The sequence below is a fragment of the Microtus pennsylvanicus genome, chromosome 8 (assembly GCF_037038515.1).
Source record: "Microtus pennsylvanicus isolate mMicPen1 chromosome 8, mMicPen1.hap1, whole genome shotgun sequence".
NCBI lineage: Eukaryota > Metazoa > Chordata > Mammalia > Rodentia > Cricetidae > Microtus > Microtus pennsylvanicus.
Window position 1 is genome coordinate 2,498,189 of NC_134586.1, and position 15,035 is coordinate 2,513,223.

The following is a 15,035-nucleotide window of genomic DNA, read 5'->3' on the forward strand; positions in this document are numbered from 1 at the left end:
GTTCTACCACAGACGCAGATCCGACCAGCCAATCTTGTGCTTTTTACCGCCACGTGAAAAACGTGCAAACCGCACTCAAGAAAATCCACAAAGAAATGTGTATGCTCGGGTCTTGAGCCCTCGAGAGGCCTAACACAGATCCCCCTGGGAGAGCCGGGCTAGTGGAGAGAGGAAGGGGATTAATAGGATGACCAATTTGCTGTCCTAGGCTTTCCTGGCCGGGAGAATGGAGAACGGAAAGACTGAACCATGAAATCAAAAAAGCATCTGTCTTCCAGGTTCCCCTCTGCCAAGGTCTTGGGAGGAATGTTTGAGCTTTCCTGTTGGCTTTGTATGCAAATAGCTCCAGATGCAGAGGAACCACATCTAAGTCGCTCCCTCAGCATCTGCTGGTCCAATTCCCATCATTCCTTCTGCAGGGCCGGCTTGTGACAGACAGTTTAGTCTGCCCTCTTTATAAGCTGTTTTGAAGGAGCTAATTTGGATTAAAGTATCTATCTGGACCACTTGTTTTCCCTTTGATGGTCACTGAATTCTAATGTGGTCTGTGAAGAGCGGCAAGGAACTCGGAGGCATTATTGGGGAGGACAGTGCTCAAGGTTTGTGCCTCCCACCTCGCCTTCTACACAACTCACATTTGTACGGTCAAAGGCAAAAAGTGAACAGTCTTTTTTTTTTCTTTGCCTTTTAAAGCTGTGCCACCCACATTGTACAAAATGGCTCTGTAACACGTCCTGACCCAGCACTCACTGTAGGCAGCTACTAACAAGGACTTGAAGCTCACATTGGGGGCAGAAGGTCTGCCACCCCCTCCCCCCCCAAAAAAAGCATCTGGGGAAAGCTCCATCCTCCTAGCAACAGCTTCCAGTCCGCAACTCACAGACCTGGGTGCCCGGCGCTGCAAGCGCCTTCTGCATCTACGGCAGAGGAGTGAGTCCACAGTGAACACGGAAATAACCTCAATAAATTCCATGAATTCTGAAACTCTGGCTCTGCTACCAGGAGAGGCACAATTTAAAAAAAAAATCAAAAAGGAAGGAAGGAAGGAAGGAAGGAAGGAAGGAAGGAAGGAAGGAAGGAAGGAAGGAAGGAAGGAAGGAAGGCAAACATACAGATGCCTAACGAAGTATTAAGAACTGACAAAGTCAAGTACAGATGAACAGATGAGCCCTTCTTTCTGTCTCAAGAGCACAGGGGAGGGGCAGAAGGGAAGGGAGGGGCAGAAGGGAAGGGAGGGGCAGAAGGGAAGGGAGGGGCAGAAGGGAAGGGAGGGGCAGAAGGGAAGGGAGGGGCAGAAGGGAAGGGAGGGGCAGAAGGGAAGGGAGGGACAAGCATAAGTGACACAGGGGTAAAGCAGGTGCAGGGAACACATCACCGCAGGGGCAGTCGAGGGAGACTCCAATCCCAGGGTCTCCACAGGGAAGACATCACCGCAGGGGCAGTCGAGGGAGACTCCAATCCCAGGGTCTCCACAGGGAAGACATCACCGCAGGGGGCAGTCGAGGGAGACTCCAATCCCAGGGTCTCCACATATACACAAACTTTCACACTCACATGTGTGTGTTCACCTGCACATGTCTATCAGCAGACAAACATTAATTTCAGGGAAATAAAAGGAGAACAGCATTCCTTTTATAGACATTATAAAAAATAATTATTTTTTAATTTCATAAAACAAGATTTCTTAGCAAAAAAAAAATTTACTTATCTAAAACTCATGGCCACTTTGAATGTTGTTATAATAACCAGCACGTGAGTCCTGAACGGTTTTCCAGAAGTGATCAATGAAGCCCAGGACCCAGATGCAGCCACCATTGCTCCGGAACCTGCACTGAACTACACTGTGCTCTAACGTGCAGGAAATCCATCTCTGTCACACAGAGAAACCAGGGAGACATGAGAGAAGCTCGGTGCTTCTGAGCATCCGTGGCCACTCTTTAGAAACAGATCCCATCGTGAACGTGTGCATGCGGACGGCGTGCCTGCCACGGCACTCACGGGAGTCGGGACACTGCACGCGCTGGTCCTCTGTTCTTACCAGGGCTCTGGAGGTGGAACTCAGCTGTCAGGGGATGGGTGTTTTACTCGCTGATCCGGGTCACAGCCCCGTGACTACTCCTATCAATCACCACTTCCAGGTCATGCGTCTGAACTGAACGTCCTCAGAACACTTACCTCAGAAACACACACATCCAGCTCTTAGCAATTACTGAAGGTTTCCAAGGCTGATGATATATTTTTGAAGCAAAGTTGAGTGTTCTGCTCTTACATCTTATCATTAAGACTACTTAATTATTCACCTTGGACTGAAAATAACCAAGAAGAGATAACTGCAGTAAATCTATTCAGCAGTCATCAAGAATCACAGAGCACTGGCTCTGTGATTAGAACCTTAGTGGTTCTAATTCCAAAAGATTCAAACCTATTTCCTGCCCTAAAAAGACTATAATAGGCATGTAAAGATGTCACACATGAGATCACAGTTTAAAAATCACGTAACAACTATCCTCACGGTATTACCATTCAAAATAGCCAAAGGCAAAAGGAACCCAAGTGTCCATAAAAATAAATAAACCTGGGATATTAGGATTAAAGAAAAGGACACTGGGGCAGATGGTGAACAAGAATGAAAGTCGAGGGCACTGTACTGATTGGGATAAGCCAGGCACAGCAATCAGCCCGAGTGATCGCCCACGAACACACCTATACTGATTGGGATAAGCCAGGCACAGCAATCAGCCTGAGTGATCGCCCACGAACACACCTACAGGCTTCACAGAGAGAGACCAGGTACAGCAATCAGCCCGAGTGATCGCCTACGAACACACCTACAGGCTTCACAGGGAGAGACCATGCACGGCAGTGCTTCCAGGAATGAAGGGGAAGGGAGAGGGAAGGTCACCGGTGTCAGCTGTACAAGACACAGTACTAACCTATTCATTAGGATAAGAAAGATGGCAAGCTTCATCACCACTTTCAAATACGAATTAGAATGCACCAAGCACCAAGCAGGAGGAACAAGATGGCAAACTGAATCACCATTTCCAAATATGAATTAGGATACACCAAGCACAAAGCAGAAGGAACAAAATGGCATTATGACGGTGCTTCAGGTATCACAACAGAACTAGAAAATGGTCCCAAGGAAGGTAGCATTTCCCCCTTGGCCAGCTCTCCCGGGAACGACAGCAATGCTGTGGGCTGCACTCTGATCTTCAGGCAAGCTTGGTTAAGTAACGAACAAACATCGCAACATCCCACCACTGTTTTCTAGACCAGGAACACGCTGACAGTATTCCTCCTCCCTCGTGCCCCTCCAGCATCTCCATCATCGTTTTCTGAGGATGAGCATTCATTCTGACAGTGTAAGATGGGGTCCCAGAGTAAATTTGATGTGCATCTCAAGATGGGTAGGATAGCGAACATTTTTTGAAAATATTTATTGGTCAACTGCTATTTTTAACTTGTAGTACTCGTGAATGTTTCACTATAAAGAAACTGTTGTATATGAACAGCAATGGGCATCACGAAGTGAGACCAAAATGGGGCCTGTCATGCACAGATGGCCCAGGGAGCATCTTGACACCTTCCTACACCAAGGTAAAATTGAACGATGTGTGTTGTAAGATTCAGTGCTCCTCATCCCCTTTTACAGCCAGCCTCCAGCTAGCACAGACTGTACAATGCAATTCAGATTTTGAGAAAAAGAAAATTTGGATTCAGAGTAAGTCTAGGACACTGTATTTTTCAGATCAAAAAAAAACAAAAACAAAAAAAAAAAAACCCTTGAGAAATGGGTTTTAAAAACAGCAAAAATCACTTTAAATAGAGGAAAAAAAGAATCCAGTGACCAGGAGGTAGTAGTACCTGCAGGAAAGGTGGCCCAGGGGACAGCAGGGGACATCGCTTGGTTTCCACTGTGTTCACCATCAAAGGTCTCTGCAGCCTGTAAGACAAGACCAGACCACCTGAAAAGACCTGAAGGGCTGTACTTTGTACCAGCAGTCACATACCCGCCCCACAGGCATGCTTCTGCCACAGGCCACTCACTCACACTCTCTCTGAACACCCACTGCCACAACCTCCCTACTCTTCCCCTGCACTATCCCCGCTGACAGGCCCCAGGTAAATGGCCCCCTTCCTCATCCCAACAACCTCCTGTCAATGTCATTTTCATTTCATGTATCTTTCATGATGTCTTCACTGTGATCCTTCCATCACCTATTCTGATTTAACTCACCACATTTATCCATCCACGTAAAAATTTCCTCAAAAACAGACTGAGCAAATCTTTGATGTAAAAAGATCTTTATAATTAGCATACAACTTAGAGGCCAATCTGAAAGAGCAGTGAGCCTGTCTTCTTGAACAATCTACTTGGGTCTCTCAGGCATTAAACACTAGGGAAAGACAAAAGCCAGCATCTTCGATGAATGGTTCACAAGGCTCACAGCGAGAGCACCAAGGTTTCCGTCTCTCAGGTAACTATTAAGCAAGATTATTACTGAAATCAGAGTCACGATTTCATCATTTTAATTCCCATTCTGCACGGAGTGCCAGGCAAATCAGAAGTCAAAGGACACAGGCTGCGGGGGCCAGAGGATACAGCTGTGCTGTCCACTAGCTGTGAAAATGAGAAGACCTTCCTCTTCCACAGCGGAACTGCAGAGTGAGCTCGTCTGGTGAACACATGAAACTGCCCGTTAACGCCGGGTCTCGTGTCCACAAGACTAACAAGCCAAAGGAAAATGAGTTCAATTGTCACTTGCGAGAGCAACAACCAACTTTGGCTTTTCTATGGATCTCTTATGGTTTAGACACATGGATGTGGTCGGATGGGACCCTTAAATATAGCTTCCAAGCACCACGGCAGCCCGTGATAGTATGAAACACACCTTGTCCTCTATCCATGGAAAACTAACAAATTGTAAATGTTCCATTTAACATAAATTAGAGTCAACACACAAACTATTAAAACAAGAGCATGACACATTCAAGTGATATTTTTAAAAACCAGTTTAGGATGAAACATGGAATGCATGTATGTCTACACTGACTGCCTGCACATACAAAACACATTTCTACACTGGCTGCCTAGATAGGGAGAACATGTGTGTCTACAGCAGTTGTTTGCACATGGAGAACATGTGTGTCTGTAGTAGTTGTGAGCACATGGAGAACATGTGTGTCTGTAGTAGTTGTGAGCACATGGAGAACATGTGTGTCTGTAGTAGTTGTGAGCACATGGAGAACATGTGTGTCTGTAGTAGTTGTCTGCACATGGAGAACATGTGTGTCTGTAGTAGTTGTGAGCACATGGAGAACATGTGTGTCTACAGCAGTTGTGAGCACATGGAGAACATGTGTGTCTGTAGTAGTTGTCAGCACATGGAGAACATGTGTGTCTGTAGTAGTTGTCAGCACATGGAGAACATGTGTGTCTGTAGTAGTTGTCTGCACATGGAGAACATGTGTGTCTTTAGTAGTTGTCTGCACATGGAGAACATGTGTGTCTGTAGTAGTTGTGAGCACATGGAGAACATGTGTGTCTACAGCAGTTGTCTGCACATGGAGAACATGTGTGTCTGTAGTAGTTGTGAGCACATGGAGAACATGTGTGTCTGTAGTAGTTGTCTGCACATGGAGAACATGTGTGTCTGTAGTAGTCGTCTGCACATGGAGAACATGTGTGTCTGTAGTAGTTGTGAGCACATGGAGAACATGTGTGTCTGTAGTAGTTGTGAGCACATGGAGAACATGTGTGTCTACAGCAGTTGTGAGCACATGGAGAACATGTGTGTCTGTAGTAGTTGTCTGCACATGGAGAACATGTGTGTCTACAGCAGTTGTGAGCACATGGAGAACATGTGTGTCTACAGCAGTTGTGAGCACATGGAGAACATGTGTGTCTGTAGTAGTTGTGAGCACATGGAGAACATGTGTGTCTGTAGTAGTTGTGAGCACATGGAGAACATGTGTGTCTGTAGTAGTTGTCTGCACATGGAGAACATGTGTGTCTGTAGTAGTTGTGAGCACATGGAGAACATGTGTCTGTAGTAGTTGTGAGCACATGGAGAACATGTGTGTCTGTAGTAGTTGTCTGCACATGGAGAACATGTGTGTCTACAGCAGTTGTGAGCACATGGAGAACATGTGTGTCTGTAGTAGTTGTGAGCACATGGAGAACATGTGTGTCTGTAGTAGTTGTGAGCACATGGAGAACATGTGTGTCTGTAGTAGTTGTGAGCACATGGAGAACATGTGTGTCTGTAGTAGTTGTCTGCACATGGAGAACATGTGTGTCTGTAGTAGTTGTGAGCACATGGAGAACATGTGTGTCTGTAGTAGTTGTCAGCACATGGAGAACATGTGTGTCTGGAGTAGTTGTGAACACATGGAGAACATGTGTGTCTGTAGTAGTTGTGAGCACAAGGAGAACATGTGTGTCTGTAGTAGTTGTGAGCACATGGAGAACGTGTGTCTGTAGTAGTTGTGAGCACATGGAGAACATGTGTGTCTGTAGTAGTTGTCTGCAAATGGAGAACATTGTGTCTACAGCAGTTGTGAGCACATGGAGAACGTGTGTGTCTGTAGTAGTTGTGAGCACATGGAGAACATGTGTGTCTGTAGTAGTTGTCTGCACATGGAGAACATGTGTGTCTGTAGTAGTTGTGAGCACATGGAGAACATGTGTGTCTGTAGTAGTTGTGAGCACATGGAGAACATATGTGTCTGTAGTAGTTGTCTGCACATGGAGAACATGTGTGTCTGTAGTAGTTGTGAGCACATGGAGAACATGTGTGTCTGTAGTAGTTGTGAGCACATGGAGAACATGTGTGTCTACAGCAGTTGTGAGCACATGGAGAATATGTGTGTCTGTAGTAGTTGTCTGCACATGGAGAACATGTGTGTCTGTAGTAGTTGTGAGCACATCGAGAACATGTGTGTCTGTAGTAGTTGAGAGCACATGGAGAACATGTGTGTCTACAGCAGTTGTCTGCACATGGAGAACACGTGTGTCTGTAGTAGTTGTCTGCACATGGAGAACATGTGTGTCTGTAGTAGTTGTGAACACATGGAGAACATGTGTGTCTGTAGTAGTTGTCTGCACATGAAGAACATGTGTGTCTGTAGTAGTTGTCTGCACATGGAGAACATGTGTGTCTGTAGTAGTTGTCTGCACATGAAGAACATGTGTGTCTGTAGTAGTTGTTTGCACATGGAGAACATGTGTGTCTGTAGTAGTTGTCTGCACATGGAGAACATGTGTGTCTGTAGTAGTTGTCTGCACATGGAGAACATGTGTGTCTGTAGTAGTTGTGAGCACATGGAGAACATGTGTGTCTGTAGTAGTTGTGAGCACATGGAGAACATGTGTGTCTGTAGTAGTTGTCTGCACATGGAGAACATGTGTGTCTGTAGTAGTTGTCTGCACATGAAGAACATGTGTGTCTGTAGTAGTTGTTTGCACATGGAGAACATGTGTGTCTACAGCAGTTGTGAGCACATGGAGAACATGTGTGTCTGTAGTAGTTGTGAGCACATGGAGAACATGTGTGTCTACAGCAGTTGTCTGCACATGGAGAACATGTGTGTCTGTAGTAGTTGTGAGCACATGGACAACATGTGTGTCTACAGCAGTTGTCTGCACATGGAGAACATGTGTGTCTACAGCAGTTGTGACCACATGGAGAACATGTGTGTCTGTAGTAGTTGTGAGCACATGGAGAACATGTGTGTCTGTAGTAGTGAGCACATGGAGAACGTGTGTCTGTAGTAGTTGTGAGCACATGGAGAACATGTGTGTCTGTAGTAGTTGTGAGCACATGGAGAACATGTGTGTCTGTAGTAGTTGTCTGCACATGGAGAAAATGTGTGTCTACAGCAGTTGTCTGCACATGGAGAACATGTGTGTCTTTAGTAGTTGTCTGCACATGGAGAACATGTGTGTCTGTAGTAGTTGTCTGCACATGGAGAACATGTGTGTCTGTAGTAGTTGTGAGCACATGGAGAACATGTGTGTCTGTAGTAGTGAGCACATGGAGAACATGTGTGTCTGTAGTAGTTGTGAGCACATGGAGAACATGTGTGTCTGTAGTAGTTGTGAGCACATGGAGAACATGTGTGTCTGTAGTAGTTGTCTGCACATGGAGAACATGTGTGTCTGTAGTAGTTGTGAGCACATGGAGAACATGTGTGTCTGTAGTAGTTGTGAGCACATGGAGAACATGTGTGTCTGTAGTAGTTGTCAGCACATGGAGAACATGTGTGTCTGTAGTAGTTGTGAGCACATGGAGAACATGTGTGTCTGTAGTAGTTGTGAGCACATGGAGAACATGTGTGTCTGTAGTAGTTGTGAGCACATGGAGAACATGTGTGTCTGTAGTAGTTGTGAGCACATGGAGAACATGTGTGTCTGTAGTAGTTGTCTGCACATGGAGAACATGTGTGTCTGTAGTAGTTGTGAGCACATGGAGAACATGTGTGTCTGTAGTAGTTGTCTGCACATGGAGAACATGTGTGTCTGTAGTAGTTGTGAGCACATGGAGAACATGTGTGTCTGTAGTAGTTGTGAGCACATGGAGAACATGTGTGTCTGTAGTAGTTGTCAGCACATGGAGAACATGTGTGTCTGTAGTAGTTGTGAGCACATGGAGAACATGTGTGTCTGTAGTAGTTGTCTGCACATGGAGAACATGTGTGTCTGTAGTAGTTGTGAGCACATGGAGAACATATGTGTCTGTAGTAGTTGTGAGCACATGGAGAAAATGTGTGTCTGTAGTAGTTGTGAGCACATGGAGAACATGTGTGTCTGTAGTAGTTGTGAGCACATGGAGAACATGTGTGTCTGTAGTAGTTGTCTGCACATGGAGAACATGTGTGTCTGTAGTAGTTGTGAGCACATGGAGAACATATGTGTCTGTAGTAGTTGTGAGCACATGGAGAAAATGTGTGTCTGTAGTAGTTGTGAGCACATGGAGAACATGTGTGTCTGTAGTAGTTGTGAGCACATGGAGAACATGTGTGTCTGTAGTAGTTGTCTGCACATGGAGAACATGTGTGTCTGTAGTAGTTGTGAGCACATGGAGAACATGTGTGTCTGTAGTAGTTGTCTGCACATGGAGAACATGTGTGTCTGTAGTAGTTGTGAGCACATGGAGAACATGTGTGTCTGTAGTAGTTGTCTGCACATGGAGAACATGTGTGTCTGTAGTAGTTGTCTGCACATGGAGAACATGTGTGTCTGTAGTAGTCGTCTGCACATGGAGAACATGTGTGTCTGTAGTAGTTGTGAGCACATGGAGAACATGTGTGTCTGTAGTAGTTGTGAGCACATGGAGAACATGTGTGTCTACAGCAGTTGTGAGCACATGGAGAACATGTGTGTCTGTAGTAGTTGTCTGCACATGGAGAACATGTGTGTCTACAGCAGTTGTGAGCACATGGAGAACATGTGTGTCTACAGCAGTTGTGAGCACATGGAGAACATGTGTGTCTGTAGTAGTTGTGAGCACATGGAGAACATGTGTGTCTGTAGTAGTTGTGAGCACATGGAGAACATGTGTGTCTGTAGTAGTTGTGAGCACATGGAGAACATGTGTGTCCTTAGTAGTTGTGAGCACATGGAGAACATGTGTGTCTACAGCAGTTGTTTGCACATGGAGAACATGTGTGTCTGTAGTAGTTGTGAGCACATGGAGAACATGTGTGTCTGTAGTAGTTGTCTGCACATGGAGAACATGTATGTCTGTAGTAGTTGTCTGCACATGGAGAACATGTGTGTCTGTAGTAGTTGTGAGCACATGGAGAACATGTGTGTCTGTAGTAGTTGTCTGCACATGGAGAACATGTGTGTCTGTAGTAGTTGTGAGCACATGGAGAACATGTGTGTCTTTAGTAGTTGTCTGCACATGGAGAACATGTGTGTCTGTAGTAGTTGTCTGCACATGGAGAACATGTGTGTCTGTAGTAGTTGTGAGCACATGGAGAACATGTGTGTCTGTAGTAGTTGTGAGCACATGGAGAACATGTGTGTCTGTAGTAGTTGTCTGCACATGGAGAACATGTGTGTCTACAGCAGTTGTCTGCACATGGAGAACATGTGTGTCTGTAGTAGTTGTGAGCACATGGAGAACATGTGTGTCTGTAGTAGTTGTCTGCACATGGAGAACATGTGTGTCTGTAGTAGTTGTCTGCACATGGAGAACATGTGTGTCTGTAGTAGTTGTCTGCACATGGAGAACATGTGTGTCTGTAGTAGTTGTGAGCACATGGAGAACATGTGTGTCTGTAGTAGTTGTCTGCACATGGAGAACATGTGTGTCTGTAGTAGTTGTGAGCACATGGAGAACATGTGTGTCTGTAGTAGTTGTGAGCACATGGAGAACATGTGTGTCTTCAGCAGTTGTCAGCACATGGAGAACATGTGTGTCTGTAGTAGTTGTGAGCACATGGAGAACATGTGTGTCTACAGCAGTTGTGAGCACATGGAGAACATGTGTGTCTGTAGTAGTTGTCAGCACATGGAGAACATGGCAGCTCTAAAAGGGAGAAGGAAAACAACTTCCTGTTGAACAGAACTGCGTTATTCCTCCCAAGTAACCCGCGCTTCTCCCATTCACATTACTCCCTAACTCGTACAGTTCTCTTTTTACCATGTCCAAACTAGGTGAGCGACTTTAAAAAAGAGGAATAGAGTCCTCCTGTGGGAGTTTCTAAGACTTGAGCCCTGGCATTTGACTCTTAATCCAGAGATTTTCCTACAAGACTATACTGGCTCTGTAAAAATAACTGGGTTATAAACTATTCCAATAAAATGAACACACACTGAAAAGGACCAAGAAAAAGACACTGCATTTTCAGCTGACAGCGCCAACTTAACAAACGTCCCCAAAACCTGAGAGAGCAACCTGGAGGCACAGCACCTACCAGCAACCCTGGAGGTCCGTGTGTCTCACACAGGGCAGTCGGGCTCTCACTGGACGTGATCTGACGGCTGTGTCCCCATCCTCTGCGGGAGGCCTGGGCACTTCCTGATGCCTCCCTCGCCACATTAATTACCCCGATTTCAGGAAGAACCCATCTCAGTGTCTGGGGGCTGACTCCTCTTCATTTCCCTTGACTCCAACCTCTGTTTCAGAGTGAGTAGGAGTAGATCATGAAGGTAGGGACAATAGCTCAGTTTACCAACTGTCTGCCTTACAGGACCACTGGGCATGGTGCCATGCGTCTGTAATCCCAGTGCTAGGAAAGTCGACCCTGAGGCTAGCCAGCCAGCATAGCCTACTGGACAAGTTCCAGGCCAGTGAAAGACCCTGTCTTTAACAAATATAGTGGACAGGACCAAAGAGGAGACCCACGTGGTCGTGCTCTGGGCTGCAGGCACTCGCGTGGCCCATGCAGCAGCAGCCACACACACAGAGAACAGACCAGGAAACAATGGGCGCAAATGCGTTTCTGTGGCGGGTTACGTCACCTGGAGCCAAACAGACGTGCTATACACACCTCAAAGCCGCCAAAGTCGTCATCGTCCATGCTTCCCGCGGCACCTGAAACACAGCAACGGAGATGAGTACAGCGTGGAGCACCCCTGGGACCTCCAGGAGCACACACTCCTGAGCTGTGTCGTGTGGATCGTGAAAGGCTTTCCTAAACTCTATGGGTGTGTTTCTTAATCACGTAAAAAAAAAAAAAAACAGCTGGTAATTGGCTTTTACTTTCTGGCAAAATTAGCAATTTCTGGAACCTTTTCAGTAACCATGCATCTTGCCATTTTCTGTTGAGACTCCAGGAGTGGAAAAATATTCTTTTACATTTTAATTTGCTTTTCCCAAAGTGGCGCTAGGCCCCCTCGGTAATGCTTCCTGCTTTCCGAATCTACTCCTCAGCTGTCTGGCAGCATCAGCACAAACTCCAGTTAAGAACAGGACTGTGGTGAATTTTTGGAAATCTGTCCCCACCACAAAGGTTCTTCCCTCGGTTTCATGGCCGGGCTGAGTTAGATTTTCAAAATTGATCAGCATTTTTGAGCTGTGGCCACGACTTCTGGAGCATTTGATATGTGTATTTTTAGCTGAAACTGCTTTGCACTTCTGGAAAAATGTGGAGCAAGTTACTGGCTGGTCAAGGTAAATCAAGTCGTGTGTTCACGAGACAAGGCAGAAAACAGGAGAATACCCTGGATCCTTCACACCTTCACTTGGGAGGCAGGGGAGAGAAGCTGCAGCAAAGTCTGTACTGTGCTTCTTCCTAAGAACATTACAGAGGGGTCAAGGGTCCAGGCCTAGCACCTAGGCTCTGGCTCACAGCAGGAAGAAGAAAGCCTGAATCCTACCTAGTTAAATGCTCTCTCCCTACAACTGAGAACGGGAAGGCAGACAGGGCTTTGGCTCCATCCAGGGTGCCAGAAGCCATGCTGGGCTTCTTGAGAAATGCTTACCAACTACTCCATCAAGAAAACTCCACCCACTTCAAAAAGTCACAACAAAGAAATATGCTAATCACAGATTGTTTTCACTAAGCCAAGCAAATTCATTTCACAAAGAGTAGAAAACATAAAGAATGTTCAGTGTTCGTGGACAGAAATAAGATAGTTTTATAAATGGCACTGAGTTCCTGGAACTGCTAACACTGTGGGGACAGCAATGCTGCCACCGTTGGCTCGCGGCCTCACAGTGCAGCGACATTTCCCAAAAGATGTGCTTTTATAAACTCAGAAACTAAAGCTACGCCAGCCATCTATAGGCAGCACCTAAAAGATACAGACCAGACTTCTAAGAACTGTCGATGGCAGTCAGTCTGAAATGACGTCACATTAATCATGTCTCAACTGAGCAGGAGAAACTACAGGAGGAAACAACAAGCATCCTAATAACCAACAGTTAAACTACAAACACCACAGCTGCCCCTTCACGTGAGCACCAACCTCCAGAGCCAATTACAAACTCCCCTTAGCATCTGTGAACACTGCGCTCAGGTGCTCATTCTAAAGACGGGCATACTCGGAGTTAATACTCCTGTGTTTTCATTAGGCACATCCTGACACAGGATGGGACGGGAAGGGTGTCAGGGAGCCCACAACACAAGCATCGAGAGTGTTCTCTTGTGGTAAGGGGGCAGATTCCTAAATTCTGATTGAGCTGCACAACACAGCAAAATGGTGACCACTTACGCTCTGGGTTCCAGCAACTCCTACACACCGGATGAGACAAGACAGGGTTCCTCTTCTATACTGCCAAACAAGTAGTCACGTATTTTATTTATCAGTAAATAAATGTGTTCTAGACAGCTTAAGGTACGGCGCTACAAAGACGCTATTTTAAAGTCATAGCCTTTCTCCAAATAATTTGGATTCAAACCCTATGACAGTTTCCTTTTGAATATGTAAGAGAAGGGAGACAACAGATGCTCGTTGCTGCTGAGTGTGTGTGTGTGTGTGCGTGTGCGTGTGCGTGTTAGAAACAGGGTCTCACTATGTAGCCCTAACTGGCCTGGAACTTGCTTTGCAGACCAGGCTGCCTTCAGATTCAGAGCTCTGCCTGCCTCTGCCTCCTGAGTGCTGGGATTAAAGGTGTGCGCCACCATGCCTGGTCTCAACAGCACCGGCTTTAAAAACTCACTTTTATAGGGGTCGGAGAAACAGCTAAGTAGGTAAGGTATTTGCCACACAAGTATATGCACCATGGTTTAGGTTTCTAGAATTCACAGACAAACAAAGCAGATGTGAAAGTCCTTCTGTAATCTCAGCACCTGGGAGGCACAGACAGGGAACCCGGGAGCGAGGTGCCACTAGAATAGCATGAATTGTCCAGCTCTGGCTTCTGCAAGAGAGCCTGCCTCAAAAATTAGTGATTAAAAAGTATTTTTTTTTTTTTTTTTGGTTTTTCGAGACAGGGTTTCTCTGTAGCTTTGGAGCCTGTCCTGGAACTAACTCCTGTAGACCAGGCTGACCTAGAACTCACAGAGATCCTCCTGCCTCTGCCTCCCAAGTGCTGGGATTACAGGCATGTGCCACCACTGCCCAGCTTAAGAAATAATTTCTAGGAAGGAAATGGGAGGAAATAGTAGAGGCTCTTTGTGGATTCTGTCACGAGCCTTGGTTTTAGCTACGCACACAGTGATAAGGCTTTGTAAAGCACTTCGGAGATTTTGTGTTATCGCCATCAGAACAGCAGGGAGCCCCGGGACAACTACGTCACTGAGTGAGGAGATTCTAAGTCAAAGCTATGATAGTTCAGGGACCAAGACTAAAGGTCTTTATAATATCTAGGTTCAACAATCTCAGAACTCACTGTATGCAAATATATGCAAATTAACCTTGCCTGTTGCTTTATTTAATCCCCCGTTCTGCCATCCTCAATATTTAATAGACTGATGGTACTTTTAAAGAATGGCGTGAGGAAAACAGACCAGAAAGCAAAACTTGTACACGGACGGCATAACACCCTCTGGAGCCGCCGCACAGATGTTAGCCGAGGTCCCTGAGAAGCTGGTGTGGTGTGGAAGAAGGCACAGGTCCAAGGAAAGGCACCATAAACAAGAGAGAAAACGGCCCAGGGTTGGGGAGATGACTTCAGAGGGGATCTATCTAGCTGAGAATATATCAGGGGACCTCTAAGACAAAAGGGACTGGACAGAGATTTTAAATAGAACATTTAAAAACTACATTTTATCCAAGTTTCCACTGAAAAATCTTCTTTAAAAATGACAAAAAAATTTGCTACATTAAAATGCTCGTGTTTGCTCCTAAATACAAACAAGGTTTAAAGACAAGATAAATGAGAAGAGGCGCTGGCACCCGTGAACAGCCGTGGGGAAAAGGCACTGGCACCCGTGGACAGCGGTGAGGAAGAGGCGCTGGCACCCGTGGACAGCGGTGGGGAAGAGGCGCTGACACCCGTGGACAGCCGTGGGGAAAAGGCACTGGCACCAGTGGACAGCGGTGAGGAAGAGGCGCTGGCACCCGTGGACAGCGGTGGGGAAGAGGCGCTGACACCTGTGGACAGCCGTGGGGAAAAGGCACTGGCACCCGTGGA

At 46.1% G+C, this 15,035-nt stretch overlaps 1 protein-coding gene across 3 annotated transcripts in view; it reads right to left on the bottom strand.

The window, feature by feature from the left end:
- Ccdc91 (coiled-coil domain containing 91) overlaps positions 1–15,035 on the bottom strand; it is a 180,608-nt gene that overhangs the window by 132,366 nt on the left and 33,207 nt on the right. For all 3 annotated transcript variants that reach the window (XM_075982235.1, XM_075982236.1, XM_075982237.1), the window contains exons 2-3: positions 11,506–11,549; positions 3,868–3,946 (exon numbers count right to left, since the gene is read on the bottom strand). In XM_075982235.1, the coding sequence (XP_075838350.1) occupies positions 3,868–3,946; positions 11,506–11,535 (109 nt within the window). In that variant the 5' untranslated portion in view covers positions 11,536–11,549. The remainder of the gene's footprint in view (positions 1–3,867; positions 3,947–11,505; positions 11,550–15,035) is intronic.